Source organism: Entelurus aequoreus, linkage group LG05 (genome assembly GCF_033978785.1).
Source record: "Entelurus aequoreus isolate RoL-2023_Sb linkage group LG05, RoL_Eaeq_v1.1, whole genome shotgun sequence".
Taxonomy (NCBI): Eukaryota; Metazoa; Chordata; class Actinopteri; order Syngnathiformes; family Syngnathidae; genus Entelurus; species Entelurus aequoreus.
In genome coordinates, this window is record NC_084735.1 from 63907263 (window position 1) to 63927933 (window position 20671).

Below are 20671 nucleotides of genomic sequence, written 5' to 3' on the forward strand. Positions count from 1 at the left end.
ATCCCGTCTCACAGGAAATGCCCTGTGGGACATCACAGGAAATGACGTAGCTCAGTCATTAGGCGGCATATACAGAAAGCAGCAAAAATAATGGACCGGAAAAAACGCCTCAAGGCATGGCTTCATTTTACAACAAAATACGATAGAGGAAATGGCAATATGTAATTATTGCCAGACTTCGCTCTTATGTAAGGGGGAAGTACAACAAGAATGTTGAAACATGTTCAGGCCGTACATAACCTGAACGTTCGAGAACCGTGTCGTGTCTTCGACACATAAAGAAGCAGCGACAGAGATGACGAAGCACGCCCCTCTTCCTCTGCTTCAACCTGCAGCCCCAGTTCCAGTGATAGTGGCGGTGAGTAACTAACGTTAACTGTTGCCGGTTAATTTCCATATTTGCTCACTTGTAGCCTTCAGGCTAAAATAAGGTTACCTCTTATGTCAACCAGGACTGCAGTAATGTTAGCTAGGCTAACATTACCTAAGCATAGTCAGTGGCTAACGGTAACGTTAGCCTTTTTGTATGTGTCTGATAACGTTAACGTTATCTTGTAGCCTACACCACTCCAGAGTTTGCAGGTCTGTCTAATAAACTAGTGCTTTCTTTCTTTCTTTAGTTTATTTCGTACATGAACACACTTACAGCATAACACATCACAGTTTCATATCATTTCACCTTACATCATGTCCGAAAAGGAGTAGGAAGAAGTAAAGCTTATTTAAGCCTACCCCTTTCCCACTTCAGAGCGTTTACAAATATATACATAATTTACTGACCTTTTTATAATAAAATAACATCTGTGAATTAGTATATACAACAGTTTTGTAATATGTAATTAATTAATTCAGTCATTATTAACATACTGAGATAAAGAATATCTTATTTTCAATAAGGTTGAAAGTATTTCTCATAATTCTTCTTTGTACTTTGTAAGCACTCTTAATTTGAACAACCTCTTAAAGTGGATCATATCAGTACAATGATTAACTTCATTACTTAATCCAGTCCATCATTTCATTCCACATACTAATGCTATAGACTTAATAACAGACACCCTAGTCTTCACATTCAGCTAATTTCAACCCTAATTCTATGTTGTGTCTTTCCCTCATTTTCCCTCCAGGACAAGGACGTGCAGTCATTCCTGGAGGAGGCCACACTGATGGACCCCAGAAGGTTTAGATACAGACTAGAGGAGGATGTCGTCAAACCTATCTGTGTGTCCAAGCTAGTTCCACGCCAAGTGAACATGTTTTTTCCACTGTTGGCGACACGGGTCAGACTTGATCCTGAAAAAGCAGACATGGTAATTTTTTGGAAGAAGAATTGTTGATTGATGACTGTGGTGTTCTTAGTGTCATAGTGTGTGCAGTTAGTATGGTCCAATATCAGCAGAAGTGCACTTTTTGGAGAGTTGTATTATTTTCAGTTCTGTGCCCAAGAGACTGATTTTATTTAACACTATATTATTATTTATACACCTACAGTGATCACAGAGACAGGTTGTTTTTGTGTTACTGTATATATTTGTTTTTATGAAAAATCCCACTTAATATACTTTGGGTAACAACAGTCAATATTTTTTTTTATTTTATTTTTTAGGGGGGTAACAACAGTCAATATTTATTTATTTATTCATTTTATTAAATGTGTTTCTTATAAAATAAAAGTGAGCTTTTGTTAAACCAAATATTGTGTGTTTTTTTCCATATACAACAACCTATCTGGATTCGATAAGAGAATCGATAAGGAATCGTTTCGATAAGAGGATTCGATAATGTGCTCAAACTCGATAATTTCTTATCAAACATCATCCCTAAGCATCAGTGATACCAGTGAAAAAAATGTGTTGACGACTAAACGCTAGGGCTGTACGATTGAGAAAAAAACTAATCGCGAATTTTCTCTCCAAAATTGCGATTCAATTTTTGATTATTGTACTTTATACATAAAACTGCAAAAAACAACAAAGACATACTTTTAGGTTGTCAACATATTCTTGTCTCAAGGTGCCACAAATTAGAAAAATATGCAATAATATACTTGGAAAAATATTTAGCTTCATGCAGACTCAGTACTATAGGCTACATCAGCGGTGTCCAAACCTTTTGAGTGGGTGGCCACAAAGGGCTAAATAAATTTGGCCGCGGGCCGAAAGTATGCAAAAAATCTATATAACAATACACACATACATACACACACGCACACACATACATGTCTATTTTATTCAGGGACTAAATTGCAATAAGAAACATATGTTTAATGTACCCTAAGATGTTTTGTTGAAATAAAGCCAATAATGCCATTTTTTGTGGTCCCCTTTATTTAGAAAAGTACCGAAAAGTATCAAAATATTGGTATCAGGACAACACTAATATATACACACACATATACAGTATATATATATATACAGTATATATATATACATATAAAAAAAAAAAAATATATATATATATATATATATATATATATATATATATATATATATATATATATATATATATATATATATATAGGTCAGGAAAAAACACAGAGGCTATATTCCTATATATATATATATAAATATAAATATATATATATATATATATATATATATATATATATATATATATATATATATATATATATATATATATATATATACATATATATATATATATATATATATATATATATATATATATATATATATATATATATATATATATATATATATATATATATATAGGTCAGGAAAAAACACAGAGGCTATATTCCACTGTATAACGTAGGGCTGCAACAACTAATCGACTAAATCGATTAAAATCAATTATAAAAATAGTTGGCGATTAATTTAGTCATCGATTCGTTGGATCTATGCTATGCGCATGCAAAGAGGCTACTTTATTTTAATTTTTTTATTTTTTTATAAACCTTTATTTATAAAATGCAACATTTACAAACAGCTGAGAAACAATAATCAAAATAAGTATGGTGCCAGTATGGTACCAATATGCTGTTTTTTTCAAGGATAGAAATGTAGTTTGTCTCTTTTATCGGATTATTAATCGATTAATCGAAGTAATAATCGACAGATTAATCGATTATCAAATTTGTTGTTAGTTGCAGCCCGGATAAACCACACAAACCTTATATATATATATATATATATATACATATATATGCATATATACACACACACACACACATTATATATATATATATATATATATATATATATATATATATATATATATATATATATATATATATATATATATATATATATATATATATATATATATATTATACACACATTATATACAGTATATACATACATACATAAATATATACATATACACATACATATAATATATATAATATACGTATATATATTATAATGTATAATATGTATATTATATATATACATATATATATTATATACAGTATATGTATGTGTGTGTGTACATATTATAATAAAATAATGGATATATAACAATACCTATTATAAATTAATATTAAGAGTATGTAAAAGTTAAAACCCCACCTTGTTAAACGACCTTGTTAAAGCTTTGTAATTAATCAGAAATATCAAGCACCTAAAAGTCAAACATGGATAGGTGTGGAGAGAGTGTTTTGCAATTTTCCCATCATGCCTTGCAATTGATTAAAATGGGTGTAGTTTTGATTTTTTTTATGGTGATGGGACGTGTTTTTATATTTTCCACAAAGTTCAGTGAGCAGATTGTGTTAAGTGTGACCATGTGTGTTGACTTTTTGTGCTGGTTGATTTTTATTTATTTTTTTGCGCCTTGACTTGGAAAGGTTGTTTGGATTGGGTAGTAATGTGCTGAATATTAAAAGAAAGTACACATCATGGTCATTGACCTCATGAAACCCACAGGATGGTGACAAAATGCTACCTGCCAGACCACAGAGTAATTAAATGTAATATAAATGAACAGCCTGTAAGCAGGCTATGGAGACGCCAGCGGGCCGTATTTAGCCGGAGTGCCGTGGTTTGGACACCCCTGGTCTACATCATACTGATAAAATATTACAAAATGGACTCTCATTTCTGTAATGAATAGTGAACATCTTAAAGTGCATTTTTTCCACAGTTGCAAAAATTGAGGTCAGACGTTGTCTTTTTGTTTTATGGGCGCATATCGCCCATCCGGTTTTAAAACTGAAATATTACCACAAAATTACATTTGGCTTTGTGATTACATTTTGTTCCTCCTCATTTTTTTTTACTTTGCGGAACTTCTCACCGGCAAGTCACGTAGCGAGTAGGGAGGCTGTCTGTAAGTACTTCCTGTGTATGTGTAAAGCTGGCGCCCCGCTTTCCGCCCACAAAGCTAAAGATTGTGAATGACTGAAAAGAGGGCGCACTGCGTTCAGTTTATTTTACTGTTAAATAAACACTCTCAGGATTTTCTCCCTGTTTGAAGCGAGAGACGAATAAACGTGTGGCTCAGCAATTGTGATTGGCCAACATGTTTGTCACTCAAATGCCGGTCACGGCGGCGGGAAAAAAAAACCTCAGCCTCTTGCGGGTATTTATCGCACTAATTAAAACCTGGATGTCAATTTGATGTTGAATAATCGTTAGAGATGTCCGATAATATCGGCCTGCCGATATTATCGGCCGATAAATGCTTTAAAATGTAATATCGGAAATTAGCGGTATCGTTTTCTTTATTATCGGTATCGTTTTTTTTTGTTTTTTTTTATATAATCAACATAAAAAACACAAGATACACTTACAATTAGTGCACCAACCCAAAAAACCTCCCTTCCCCATTTACACTCATTCACACTCACTTACACAAAAGGGTTGTTTCATTCGGTTATTAATATTCTGGTTCCTACATTATATATCAATATATATCAATACAGTCTGCAAGGGATACAGTCCGTAAGCACACATGATTGTGCGTGCTGCTGGTCCACTAATAGTACTAACCTTTAACAGTTAATTTTACTCATTTTCATTAATTACTAGTTTCTATGTAACTGTTTTGATATTGTTTTACTTTATTTTTTATTCAAGAAAATGTTTTTAATTTATTTATCTTATTTTATAATTTTTTTTAAAAAGGACCTTATCTTCACCATACCTGGTTGTCCAAATTAGGCATAATAATGTGTTAATTCCACGACTGTATATATCGGTATCGGTTGATATCGGTATCGGTAGTTAAGAGTTGGACAATATCGGAATATCGGATATCGGCAAAAAGCCATTATCGGACATCCTTAATAATCATGCAACGAATCTGTCCTGGCTGCTCAGTAAAACATGGCCGAAGCACCAAAAAAGATGACAAGAAAACCTGACAAGCACTTGGAGAGCCCAGAACTCTGCTAGGTTCCATCTCCCAATAGAAAAGAATCATTTAAAATGTCCTGAATTCAAACAATAATCCGGATCACCCTCAAAATGTAATCACTTGTTTCTGAACCCATTTCTGACATTTGCTAAAAGTTTCATCCTAATCTTCCAATATTTGGTCTACATTGATAATGCTAACTAACAAAAAAACAGACAAACCCCAGGAATTACATAACCTCCACCAGTTAATAGAAGGATTAATTGAATTGTAATGTCCGTGCGTGTTTGTTGTGTTTGTCTTTCACTTCCAATCAGGCTGCAAAAGGGTTCACTCTTTGCGGAATGAAATAAAATAGTTAATCTTGTTATTCATCGTCTCTCATTATCTCTGTGGGTGATGGTCCCACGCGCGTGCACGCAAATACGCACACACGCACAAGTCCAGCAAACTTTAAAAGGAACTGCACTTTTTACATTTTCCCTAGAATTCCCAATTTTTATGAAGAGACAAGCACACATATGTATTTTTTATGCATTCTAACTCGTAAATAAAATTCTGCTTACAATGGAGTCAATGGGAGCTATGAAGTCATGACGTCATTGCGACCATAAAACATAATTTAAAAACATCCAAAAAGTGCCAACAATGCTCCATTTACATTTTGTGACCTGAATATTAACCAAGTATTAGCGATATTGTTGTTATAAGCACTAACGTTAAGGACCTTTTTTTAGCGGCGCATTGATCACGACAGGTAACTAACTAGCTTATGCTGCTGTATTGACATCATGAGCTGGTGAGCTGCTTTCTCACCTCTGAGCTTGTGAAAGTTAATTCTAGATTATAAATCATTCCTCTCACCTAGATAGTGGAAAGTTGTTGCCATAGACAGAGAAGTTGGTAAACTTTACCGCCAAATTAGACTCGGAAATGGCGAAAGATACCTGAAATGGCACTTTTGTCTTTGCGAGGATAATGAACAATTCTTCGTCTAAACGGGAATATAATCCACATCCTCTCAGTCGGCATCCCAGTGAGAGCAGACATTGTACAGTAAGTTATGTTTTATTATGTTTTTTGGTTCTCATGAAGTGTGACATGATTAGTAGTAGTCTGTGTTGTTGTTGAAGGGAAAAGCCAACGTTGTAATCAATGCGCTGACGTATGCTTCAAATAAGCAAAATACAAAAATATTACATGTTATCATGAATGTGCCTGTTGTTACACTACATATATACTTACAGCATTTATAGCACCTTAATGGAGGTGTTTGGATGTTTTTTTTTAAAGCGCTTTATACGCAGAATAAGCGATTTCCATTGTCTGCAGACTTTTGCTAATATTTATTTACTAGTTAGAATGCATTAAATAAAAATAACAAGTGTGCTTGTCTAACATAAAGATTGTGAATGATGGGCAAAACAACAAAAAAAAAAAAGCACAGTTCCCCATTAAAGTAACAAAGTAAAAATCATTTTTCATCCAACCAATTTCAGACACTTTTCTAAATAAATGTTTTATCAAAATACTCCCATAACTTTTTGAGTTATGCTGCTAACTAAATCACTAACTTAAAAACCCAGACAAACACATAACCTATTGGCAGAGGTAATTAAAAAAATAATTACAAATCGGTTGTATTTAGGATTTCCCTGAAGCCAAGACAAACAAAAGGATAGGGGTAAGATTAAATAAGCTCTGCTTCTTTCTACTCCTTTTCCGTACTTGTTGAAATGTGAAACTGTAAATATGTGATGTACTGCATTGTAATTAAGTGTATGCATGATCGAAATAAACTAATACCATATCTACAGTAATTTGAACTACTGCGCTTAATTTCTTTTCAACTTGTCTGCCATTATAGTATTTGAGTTGTTTTAGTCATTTTTTATTGATTCCATTTGATTTGCTTTTATTGTGGTTTATTTTAGTTACTTTTTAAATCCTAATTTCAGTGTAGGTGGGTTTTTTTCAACTGTATCTTGTTGTCTTTCTTAGCCTGTGCCCTTTATTATTTATTCTGTACAGCACTTTGGTCCACTGTTTTTTAAAGTGCTCTACAAATAAAGTTGGATTGGATTGGCTTTAAGAATAAGAAGTAAGCCTCTTTTGTCGCTCCTTTAGGCAAGGCAAGGCAACTTTATATGTATAGCACTTTTCATACACAACGCAGACTCAAAGTGCGTCACAGCACAACATGTGGTACAACAAAGTGAAATGAAAGAAAATAAAAGCAAAAATAAAATGCAGACAATAAAAATAAAAACAGTGCGGACGTTAAAAGTTTAAAAGATTTAGCTGAATGCTAAGGTGAACATAAAAGTTTTTAGTCTAGTTTTAAAAGTAGTCATAGTTGGGGAAAGTCTGACATCTTCAGGAAGTTTATTCCAGCTATTTGTTGCATAGTGACTGAATTATGCTCTACCTTGATTTGAGTTTACTCTGCGAACCGCTAACAGATTGGTCTCAGAAGATCTTAGTGATCTAGAGGGCTTATATAGTGGGAGCATATCGGTGATATACTTCGGCCCTAGACCATGTAGTGATTTATATATATATATATTTTTAGCACTAAAAACAATTATCTCAGTTTTATCTTCATTTAGTTGTATGAAATTTTGGCACATCCAGTGTTTGACTTGCTCAATACACTGGCACAGAAGATCTATGGGGCGATAGTAATTTTTACACAATGTCTTCATTATTGGCAGTTTTAGTTTACTTTTATTTAATATAGCACATTATATTGTGGTTAACATCTATTTTCACTTGCATGGGAATTAAGAATGCGCACCTTCAACAAGCCTCAATTTCCACTCTCTTAAACCTAGCGTAATTTCATTTTATCAACCTATTTAAAACCTAGACTAAATCCTATATATTTAATTATGTTCATACCGTTGTTCTTGAGGAGCTTTTTGGGCGAAATCTGGGACCTCAGATTTTAAATTTTTTGCCCTCTCATGTGTGCTGGTATGACAATAAAGTTCCTTGAATAAAAAAAAAAAAAGTTTTTAAAGTTTGTATTTTTTACAAAAAAGTGCCGCCATCCTAATCACCGCTGTTGTGTCCTTGGGCAAGACACTTTACCCACCTGCTCCAAGTGCCACCCAAACTGGTCTAAAGGTAGTTTAAGGATGTTGATAATGGGTTTCACTATGTAAAGCGCTTTGAGTCACTAGACAAAAAGTGCTACGTAAATATAATTCACTTCACTATATTTTCTTTTTACACTTGTATTGCACTTAAGAATGTAAAAATGGTACTGAAAACATTACATTGAAATGTTTAATGATAGCCCCCAGCTTGACACTGGAACAGATTATTTCAATTTCCATTGTTTTCAGAGGAACTTTTTTTTTAAAATTTGAACAAATCGGGATGGATCGTGTTTGATCCCAACAGTTCTTCTTGTATTAGTAGAGCATCTTTGGGTCTTTTGTGTCCACAGCGGGCGGGTTGCTAAGAAATGTGCTGCAGTGGAAAGGAACAAATGAGTGAGTTTGCTTCTGTGGCAAAAAAGCCTGAGAACAGCCGAGAGCTGGACTCGCCCAAAACCTCTGGAGACGTTCCCGCAATCCCATCCATCTGCGAATGACACGTCCCTCTAATTCCCTGATCAAGTTTATCAACCATCTGTTCTCGGGCGGCCTACATATTCCACCTCACCGCTTGCAGTTCAGCTTCTTTTGGCTCCATTTGTGTCACCTGCACTCACATGCATGCATACAAGCTTTTTAAATAGGAGGGTGTGATGTGTGAGAGTGCAGCAACCCAGACTTTCATTGGGGTGCAGTTGAGTTCATCTGTGTGGACATGAGCTACTGAGGCTCTTGTTAGAACTCAGGCAAAGGAATGTTGGGAGAAACGTGATACGGAAAGAGGTGGCGAGTGAGGGGACACCTGCTTCCTGTTACTCATTAGCAAGTGGGAATGACCTAAAAAAAAACTATTCCGAGCATATACAAATAAAATGTAACTGTTCTAGTTTAAAATCTTATATTTGTGCATATTTCATCAAAAAGATTACTTTAAAGCACCTCCTGAGCAGGTGAGGATACTGATGAATGCTCACTCACTGACACCTGTGGGTGCAACGAAGACATTACAGGAAGGGTGAGTGGGCAGCTGTGACGCAATCTAAGCACTGGGCTGGTAATGACGTCACGTCAACGCGTAAACTCACCGGCAGAGGGAGTAAAGTGCTCTTCTCCTCACATTTCCCCTGCTGGGAAGACACAAGTTTGTTAAGTGTTTGGAAAAAGTTGGAAAATGAATACATTTAATCATAAATATTTACTGATAGTTGGTTCACGGTCCTCTGGTTAGCAATTTTCTAAGGACATGTGATAATAAAGTTAAGAGTTTGAATCAATCTTATTCAGTTATAATGAACAAATGCAATACATTTAGTGTCATGCATGCACAACTTGTTTTTTCCTATGGTGATATTTATTTTCATTTGTTGACCAGAAATGTTTACATAATTGGGTAGCAGGTTATTGATTGCTTTGTGCATGATTTCCGATGTCTACTGTATGTACCAGATTAGAAAATTATAATATCTGTGACTTAAAAAAAAAAAGGGTTTGTGTCCAGCATTATCATTATTTTACCAGCCCTTTTCTGTAGTGCAGTTACTGAGTGAAGTCTACTTTTATAGTTCCATCCATTTTCTACCGCTTGTCCCTTTTGGGGTCGCGGGGGGTGCTGGAGCCTATCTCAGCTGCATTCGGTAGGCGGGGTACACCTTGGACAAGTCGCCACCTCATCACAGGGCCAACACAGATAGACAGACAACATTCACACTCACATTCACACACTAGGGCCAATTTAGTGTTGCCAATCAACCTATCCCCAGGTGCATGTCTTTGGAGGTGGGAGGAAGCCGGAGTACCCGGAGGGAACCCACGCAGTCACAGGGAGAACATGCAAACTCCACACAGAAAGATCCCGAGCCCGGGATTGAACTCAGGACTACTCAAGACCTTCATATTGTGAGGCAGATGCACTACCCCTCTCCCACCATGCTGCCTACTTTTATAGTTACTTCCCCATATCACCAAACACTAGTTTAAATATGGTTAGACCAGTGAAAAGTATGGCGTGAATTAAGTGTTTCTTGTCACTATTACCATTGGTATGTCTGTCAGTTTGTTACCAAAATAGCTCAAAGTGTTATTGACAGATTTTCATAAAACTTTCTGGAAACATCCTAAATGCTGTAAGAAACAACTGATTAGATTTTGAGCCTGATCCAGGTCATTTTTACGCTTCTCCGTGTATGCTAGAGGCCCCGCAGAGACAAAGATAGTAGAGACAGACAAGAGTGGTTACTCTGTTTCTTTCATTAATCCATAGAGAGCTCAAAAGGTTATGGGCAGATTTTCATCTACCTTTCTGGAAATATCAGAAAAGGGATAAGCAACTACTGATTACATTTTGGGTGTGATCTGGATCACCGTCTGATTCAGAATTTCTTTCACTCTGGGGAAGTAAGGCCTGGCAGAGGTCTGCGCTCTCTGAGTGCTTTTTTAGTTTTGTTAATTTGAGCTTTCCAGCTCATTCTATTACTAAAATCCCTAAAATGTGTCTGAATGTACACTTTAAATATTGTATTTGTGTTCTATTACCAAATAACATTTTTGTTTTTTGTTTTGCTCAGGTTTAAATAAAGTCTGTTTTCACCACACCAACTTGTTACCGGAATTTGTTTTTTAATTTCCACTACGACTATGATTGGCCCTTTGCATTTTCCCGGGAACAAAACGCAGTATTGTCATTTGCAAATTATAATAAAAAAGTATTTTCTGACCTGACAGATGTCCTTAATATTTTGGATAAGCAGTTTTGGTCCCAGTATTCACCGCCGGGGTATACACTATAATATATCAAGACATCAAGATGTGTCTTCTATGAGCTTCACCTTTTCAGTAAATAACTCTTAACTAAGTTTTAAAACAACTTCCCGAGGCCAAATGTTTAAATATGTTAATTTAGATGATTATTATGATTAATTGTATCGAATGCTGTTGTCAGGTTCATTGATACTCCTGCTGCACACTGTTTGATATGTATAGCATTGCTAATTTATTCAGTTATTTCAAGCATTAGTGAAATAATTACAAATACAAACTATAACAAATCATTATCAAAATAAGTTAGATTAACATCAAATAATATAAATACAAATATCAAAATAAAACAATAATAAATCACCATCATTTTACTACAGATAAATGCAACTATTAAAACTATTAATAAAACTACTAGTACAAATATCGGCAGTAGGTAATATTGCACTAAAATAAATTATACAAAATTATTCGTAACACTATTGTACTACTACTGTACTGTTCTACTAATACTATTATTAAAATGTACTAGTATAATTATTATGAACAAAATAGTAAGATATAACAATTATATTAACAATATTTTTTTTTTTAAAAACGATATCCAATTACCATTTTTATAAATAAAACTAATGTTACAATACTATACTATTGTTGTTATTGTCATTATTAGCAGTTGTTTTAGTAATGTTGTTTCTAAAGATTAATTTTCTAAAAAGCTACTCTGACTGTCCAGCGTAGTCAAATTCCCAACAAAGCGTGCACACCATGCTTGGCTGTGTTCAAAGGTTGCTATGACAACAGAATATACCTTCCCCCCCAGATATGGTGAAAAAGGATGTACCTCCCATCCATCCATCCATTTTCTACCGCTTGTCCCTCTCAGGTTCGCGGGCGGTGCTGAAGCCTATCCCAGCTGCACTTGGGCGGAAGGTAGGGTACACCCTGTACAAGTTGCCACCTCATCACAGGGCAAACACAGATAGACAAACAACATTCACACTCTAGGGTCAATTTAGTGTTGTCAATCAACCTATCCCCAGGTGCAAGTCTTTGGAGATGGGAGGAAGCCGGAGTACTCGGAGGGAACCTCCCAACCAAAGAGTCTAAAATCAGCAGTTACACAAAACACGCGTCCTAAAATATCTCTAGGCCATGCACTTATTTGAACTTAAAATACTGCCTTTACGTCGGTATGGGTGTTTTGAACTTGTGGCAGAGTTTGGTTAAACCCAAATATACACTTTGCACATTATTTCAGATAGTCTTATATTGGGATTGAGATGTTATATTGAGAGCATGAGGACATGAGGTTATAAAAAGGCCAGTGCGTATTGAGATACTGTATTCGGATCTGTCTAGATTTCATTCTTTGCCTACCTTTAAATTAAGAGATATTCCAGCGTGTGTCTGAGGAGGGACGTTTTCTCTCTCAGTCGGGACTCCTGCGTTTATTCTGCTCTTCAAAATTGTTTGGTTTCTGCAGCAAATGAATGAAAAAAGTGTTATGAAGCCTGCATATAGTGAAAGTCTATGAAATGCATCTTGCAGTATATTTGCGTATATTGTGTAACGTTATATTACATTGTGTTGTATTGTGCACTGGGAGCCTTCTTTTCTCCTAGTCCTGAGCAGATGAATTTGGAAGTCAGCTCGTCCACTTCCCCGATCACAATGACAGCCACGTCATCTCCATCGCGGCCAGGCAGCCAGCTGACATTCTTGCTGTTGGCTGCCAGGAAAAGACACCATTAAGTAATAATTAGGTAACAATGACACACAACATGTTTATAGTAGTTATACAACTCCATGTTTATTGTAGTTATACAACTCCATTACATCATACTGAGAAATGTTGTTTTAGCTAACCAAAATAATAATTGGGAATTATTGTTTTTGTGACTTTCATTTTTGATTAAAAGCTTTTGCTATGGATCTTATTAGATGATACATACAGTACAAGTATGTTTTAAGGCTACGCCTAATGGCAAGTCATGCAGTCAGACATACACATTCTGGCAGAACAATATATAATTAAATTATATATAGTGACTCTTTATGTAATATGATGTACTTTAGATTGCAGAAAAATTTACAATTTATTGGTACGTCATTAATTTTACGCATTTGTAATCTGTCGCAAGAAGTCAATATCATGCTTTGTGTTTTTTATTATGTCTAATAACATTAATTTCTGAATTCATTTGATCTATCCCACTGTGCAGTCTGTATTTATTTTTAGTAAACCTGCCTTTATCGCTGGTAATTGGTTCTGGGCTTGACTGATTTATCTATTTATCAACCATAAATCAAATATTTGTGTAGCTACAGCATACGATACCTGTTAACAGCTTTCTAAATAGGGTTTTAACAGTATGCAAGACCTATAGACATTAAATAAAACCCATATAGTCACTTTTACACTTATTTTATTCAATATAGTAATGCTGGCTGAGGCTGAACAAATCGGTGGCCACTTTTAGCAGCCACTACTATTGTAATTCTCTGCTTAGGCTGCTGCTTCCGCGACCTGACCTCGGATAAGCGGAAGAAGATGGATGGATGGCTGAAAACTATTGTAATATTGCTATTTATTTGTTCATTTGGCCATTTTTATGCTTGAAAATGCGTAATTTAGGCCAAAAATATGTTAAATATGCTTTAAAAAATAAAATAACCCCCAACCTTCTCAAACAATATGCAATAGACTGAAGCCCCACAAACGTCAATTTTTTTAAAACATTTTTCCTATATGTATATCATAATATTTTCCACACTTAATTATATTTTAATATTATATCATTATTATGTTACATTTTCACCTACCCTCAGAAAATGGTAATATAGTACATGACTTAAAACACTGGAAGAGAACAACCAGGAATTGCTGAGACATTGATCAAATAAGATCTGCTTCATTTTGGACTTGATGAGTTGTGCAAATTTGAATATGTGATGTGATTTATTAATTTGTGGCACCCCGCCACCAATAAAATGGGCCCTGCCTGTTTTCCCCCACTCAGAAACACATCATAATGTCTGTAAACGCACAGGAGCTTGTCGTTACAAATCCACACAGCATATGGCATTGTAACTCTGCTTCTTAACAGACCACATATGCACCTGGTCTGCCAGAGAATAAAATGACTCAGCAGGAGGGATCAGTGTTGCCAATTTAGGGATTTTGTCGTTAGATTAAGCAAACATTCAGACCCCTAGTCTTTTTCAAAAAAGTGACTACCGATAAATCTTGCGAGTTTTTCTGGTCCTACTGGAGACTAACTAGAACCGTGTCCTGCTGAAGGCCTCTCACAATCATTCATTTCTATTTCTAAACATGTGTTTTATTTTTCCTGTGTTTTGCTTACATTGTGTCTCTACCACAGTGATGATAAAAGTTACATGCATGCCAATTGTACAAATTAGACGACGACGTCCCTGTAATCCCAACATACTTCTTTATAAATTGCATCATCTTATTTAGAACTGATTCCCATCATTAACAGAGATAAATAGCTGAACTTCCTGTTAGCGTCCAAACATTATCTGTCTCACTGCTGCAGTCAGCGTCATTAGTCGTGAGTGACATGAACTTGTGACAACTGCAGCTGACGCAGGTTGACGGGGTTAAGTGTTGGTTTGTTTAAAATGAAGTACGTCATGGTGAACTGGTTTTGCCAGCCTGCTCTGTGGATCACATTCCAGGCAGGCATACCAGGAGTACTACAAAAACAAAAAACTTGATAAACAAGACACCTACAACAGGCAGCTACAAAAGCAAGTCTTATGCCATGTGTGGCCAGAAGCAAATGATGGCCGATGGTGGGAAAAACAATTTACCAACACGGGAACTTTCTGAGAAGATCGAGAACACCATTCCGCAAGACGGCTTGTCTTCCCAGTATTGGTTTTGTGTTTAATACAGAGTAGCAGCAAAATTAACATCCACCAAAAGTCCTTGCTCTATTGGCAAAGTAAACATCTATAAAAAAATCCTTCAAGAGCTGTTTTTGGCTGCTGTGTGGGGCAGTGTATTTCTCAGTACTCAAGTTGCCAAGGAAACAGCACGGTCACCATGACTATGGCAGTGGTTCTCAATTTTATGCATATGATTAACTCAGCATTATTTAGTCCACTGACAAACACACAAGTATGAATGCACCCTCACTTTCATCACTGTATTTAGGCATGGGCCGATACATTTTTCTGGACGATATATTGGTCCACAAATTATTGCCGATAAACCACATCAAAACTTTATTTGTATATATCACTTTTCATGCACGGGCAAGTGGCAAACACAAAGTGCTGTACAAAACAAAACAAATAACAATAGAAGAAGAGACATGTCATGGCACTGGAGATAACTAAAATTAACGCCATTTAAAATATATGTAACAATGTAAATATAAATATTATAAATATTAATTATTAAGATAAATAAAACACCACAATAACATAATAAAACAAACAGATGATTAGTAAAAGCTTGATTAAAAAGGTGTCTTCAGCCTTTTTTGAAAAATGTTAACGCTCTCTGCAGTCCTGAGGCTCTCTGGCAGCTGTTCCACAGGTGGGGACCATAGTGGCTAAATGCCACCTCACAGTGGGTTTTTGTTCTGGTATTTGGTAAAGTTAAAAGGCCAGTGCCAGAGGACCTCAGGATCCGAGAGGGTTGATACCGTAAAAGCAGGTCGAATAGATAAGAAGGCGCCAGGCCATTAAGACATTTAAAATGCAATACACTTTTGTTTCTCATCACCATTTTTACTACAGTAAATGGAAGGTTAAAAACTTGTAATCATCCTAAATAAGTAAAAATAAATAAATAAAATGGACTCTCAATCTTTGTTAGCAAAAATTGCACTCCAATACATTCTTAACAACTTGAAGTGCAGTTTTTCCCCAGAAGGAAAAAGCGGGTCTGTTTTTGTTGTCATTTTTGTTGCCATCACTTTCCAAGAAATTCAGCATAATGGTGATGGGCTCATGTTGCTCATTCTGTTTAAAGAAGAAATATTACCCCACATATTTTTTCCTCCTAATTCTGGTTACCTTGCGGCCTCTTACTAGCGAGGCTTTGTCCGTGCGTCCTGTTTGTGTAAGCGAGCGGTGCCGCCTCCTTTGAAAGCGAATAAAACAAACACACAGGGACAAGGCAATGTGTCGATGACGCAAAGTTATCGAGTTCATTTTAATTTATCGTTCGGGCTTAAACTATAGATGTATCTTAGTGCTGAAGTACTTTCCAATACCCCCGGGGGATCTCTTACCCCCATTTGAGAACCAGTGCTTTAGGGTTTTAGTGAATGTTCCCCTAGAATCCTGCCACAGGGCTACAAAAGCGTATGATTTAAAATGAATTCTAAACAAAGCATTATGGAAACAAACCTGTTGGTTGTTGTTGTTGTTGAACCCGTTTGATAGCAAATGCTGCAGGAGTGACACATATAATTAATGACATACACAGCATATTACTGTTTAGAAGAGAAATTGAAAGTGCTATATATACAATTTGCATTACATGTTGTATCGGATTACTTGTTTTTTAATATATGTTAAATCAGTTTAAAATAGTACATATAACTTTGAAGATAGCCAGTGGCAAGAACCCATGACTTATTTCCTCAAAACGTTGAGGAGTGATGGGAACTAAGTTAGTAGCAAAAACCACACATCTGGTTTATTAACGCAAAATATAAGAACAAATATCCTGTGTGGAGGGATTAGTTTGACTTATTTTCAGTTAATTAATAATTATTATAGTACACCACAAAGCTAATTTCCATTAGTCGCCATCGTTAAGTGGAAAGCCCCATAACTTAAACCCAAAAAACTTTGTAGAGTGGAAATAAGATTTGAGCAAAAACTACAATGTTACCTAATTGACCAAATTTTTGTGGAACATTTTTAGGTAGTAGTGGAAAACATACATAACAAATTTATACAAAATATATAAAAATATTTTTAATTATTTAGTTATTCATGATTATGCAAAAGTTGATTCCTATTAGATGTTTTATAGGTTTAGTTTGTTAGTTAACAGTAAAAAAAAAACAACCTGCTAGTAACTATATTGCCCTTAGTGTCAAAAAACTAATTCTACAAATATTTTTAGTAAAGTTAGCAACAAAAACAATACATACAAAATGTTGTAAAGCGTTCGTTATATCAAATAATTTTCAATAATGAGCTATTTACACACAACTTTCTTCAGGGTTACTTTACGTTATTTTAGTTGGTTAGTTAGAGAGCAAGGCTTTGAAGCAACACTACAAAAGCAATGTCCACTAAAGTTTGTATTTAGAGTAGGTATGTCTGAGTTAAAACATCCATCCATCTATCCATTTTCTACTGCTTGTCCCTCTCAGGAGGTGTGGGGGTGGCTGGAGCCTATCACAGGTGCATTCGGGCGGAAGGCGGTGTACAACCTGGATAAGTCGTCACCTCATCGCAGGGCCATAGTTAAAACAAAAATACAAAAAAAGTGTTACTAATGTACACAATACTTTGTAGATGGTAGTTGTAGTTACCGTATTTTTTGGATTATAAGTCGCAGTTTTTTTTCATAGTTTGGCCGTGGGTGCGACATATACTCCGGAGCAACTTATGTGTGAAATTATTAACACATTACCGTAAAATATCAAATAATATTATTTATCTCATTCACGTAAGAGACGAAGCAAATGGCAGCAATCGTCACACACACGTCAACCAATAAGAATTTGGCGGGGAGGGTCACGGCAGAAGTGCATTGTGGGTCATTGGATGCTAACTGCTATATGCTACTGCTGTAGCTATTAAAATGGATCACATCAACATTGGCGGTAACTTATAAAAACTGAGAAGGACTGAACAAAAATGGCACCGAAAAGGAAATCATATACTGCAGATTACAAGCTGGACGTAGTGAAATATGCAGCAGAGAACGGCGATCGAGCAGCAGAAAGAAAGGACATACCAGAGGCGACACCGGGGAGGAAGATTTCATCGGATTTAGCGATCGGGAGTGACAGATTATTTGGTAAACTTATAGCATGTTTTATATGTTATAGTTATTTGAATGACTCTTGCCATGATGTGTTGCGTTAACATACCGGGCACGTTCTCAGTTGGTTATTTGTGCGTCATATAACGTACACTTATTCAGCCTGTTGTTCACTATTCTTTATTTATTTTAAATTGCCTTTCAAATGTCTATTCTTGGTGTTGGATTTTATCAAATAACTTTCCCCCAAAAATGCGACTTATACTCCAGTGCGACATATATGTTTTTTTCCTTCTTTATTGTGCATTTTCGGCCGGTGCGACGTATACTCCGGAGCGATTTATAGTCCAAAAAATACGGTACTTTTAGGGAGTTAGCCGGCTATAGCAGGAATAGAGTTAGTTCTTCTTACATTATTTAAATCATAATCCATTCTAACAAATGTTAGTGGCCAAAAAACCTTTATATTGTGTGAGTAAATCTGTAGAGGTGCTGATGGAGGAAATTATTTTCATTTTTGTCTGTTTGACAGCAGCCCACCATTGTCTGTACACAGTACCATCCTCCATGAATCAGGAAATAGCTTGCTAAGCTAACAGACAAAGTACATCTTCCTCAAAATATTTACTCACTGAAAACATCACGGCTTGTGGATCATGTGGCAAAGACACGAAGACCAACATGGTCCCATGACCACAATGGCCCATTGGAGTTTTATTCTGTGCACAAAAACCACACACCCCTGCAAGGCCACGCATTCAAGATTGTACTTTTTTTTGTGTGTTTCAAACATACATTTCCTGCTTGCTTCCTGCTCAGCCCCTTACTAATTGTTTCAGGGCTTGACTCACTTCCTGTTTTAGGGTTTGCAAAAACGTGTGATATCAGCACTGCTAAAAGGGACATTAGTCAATAAAGAGCGACAGAAAGAAGTTTGTTCTTCCTCACTGCAGCGCAGATGATAGGAAGTGCTTTGTATTTAGCCCCTAAGAGACAGCTCATATTGCTGTATCAGTCAGCCATGGGTCATGCACAACTTCAACATTTGAACCAGACGCATTGTGGGTGAAAATCTACACTGTATACTGTGTAAGTTTCCCAGCACTGAGCAGGGAGGAAATGCAGAAAGGTGAGATTCTGCAGTGTGTCAAACCAGTTTGGCACATGGCCTTCTGCTTCCTACACAGAGGCTTTTACCCTAAAGAAAACAATTCCGGGTGATATCATTCACTAATGATTGCAGGGATTTTTCCCCCTACTTTGTGTCATCATTCACCATGACTTGTATAAATTGGCAACATGTGACTGGGGGAAATAACATTAAGAAAGCATGGAAGAAAAACATGCCCATTTTTTCCTATTGATGTTCAAATAATCTGCGATCAACATGTTGACCAGCCATGCCATGAAGATCCTATACAAATATGACAACACTGTCAAGGGTTTTAGAATGATGTGATTTTGCCCAGCCAATTTTGCAAATGCACAAATTCTAAATACAATTTTTCCATCGACTTTACTTTATTAGATTTTTGTTTTAATAACATGCTAAAACCAATTAAAATATGTTGATGCTGTGCCGTTTAGTACACTAAGCTTTGTGTTATAGCCGACAAAACAAATAGTAAGTAATATATTACTTTTTACTCTTTCCAGCCATGTTTTACCAAGTCATGCTTACTTGTTGTCCATTTCACATTGTATGTACATTTTACATTACAACTATAGAGATTAATAAAGTAAATCCTAAACATGTTCTGTTATGGGATACATTCTCAGTGGGCTAGAAAATAAAATGTTAAACACTTCCAATAAAAAACACAGAGGTGCCACTCTTATTCTAACCTACACTTGACATATCACCACAATCCAGCCACATGACTGGAAGTCCACTATGATTTTGGCCTTTTTTTTTAATGTTGTTTTTACTACCCTATCTCCATAGGCTGACACAAATGTCCTTCCCCCATTCACTTTGTTTTGATGACAATCAAGGACTCACAAACAAGAGTTGATTACCCTTACTTTGTTTGAGTATCGACAGCCTTGGATAATTTGAATAATGAAGTGATGTTTTTAGCAGATGATAGCTGATATAAAGTTTATGTTTGTTGATTTAATTGATGCAGGCAGGTCAAAACAAGGCTACTTATTGTAACTAGCCATTAAACGACAGGATGGTGCTGATTTTAAAGCAAAATAATGTGATGCAAGCTATAGTATAAATAATTTTGCAAACCAGTATCATATCCGGACACAGCACTTTAGTAGATACTTATTTGAGTAGGGATACCTTTGACGGCGCTATTAATGACATTAAGAACCCTTCACGATCATAACACTACTATCCTGTATAAACACTTTGTTTTAAACTCCTCATCCTTTCCAGCGTGGCCACGTCTCAAATGGCCCAACATCATGTAATAGGGAGCAGCTGGAGGGTGTCAAGCTCAACTAAGTTTGTCTTTGAGGAAACTATAAACTGTCCAAATGAACTGAGGGATAA

General features: G+C 35.8%; 1 protein-coding gene across 3 annotated transcripts in view; it reads right to left on the reverse strand.

Moving 5' to 3' along the window:
* zgc:100829 (uncharacterized protein LOC445149 homolog) overlaps window positions 1-20671 on the reverse strand; it is a 45176-nt gene that overhangs the window by 22309 nt on the left and 2196 nt on the right. The window contains exons 4-6 of one of the 3 annotated variants that reach the window (XM_062048624.1): window positions 12762-12909; window positions 12558-12657; window positions 9509-9547 (exon numbers count right to left, since the gene is read on the reverse strand). In XM_062048624.1, coding sequence (XP_061904608.1) covers window positions 9509-9547; window positions 12558-12657; window positions 12762-12909 — 287 coding nt within the window. Of the gene's footprint in view, window positions 1-9508; window positions 9551-12557; window positions 12658-12761; window positions 12910-20671 lie in introns of all 3 variants that reach the window. The other 2 variants (XM_062048623.1, XM_062048625.1) reach the window with 2 other exon arrangements.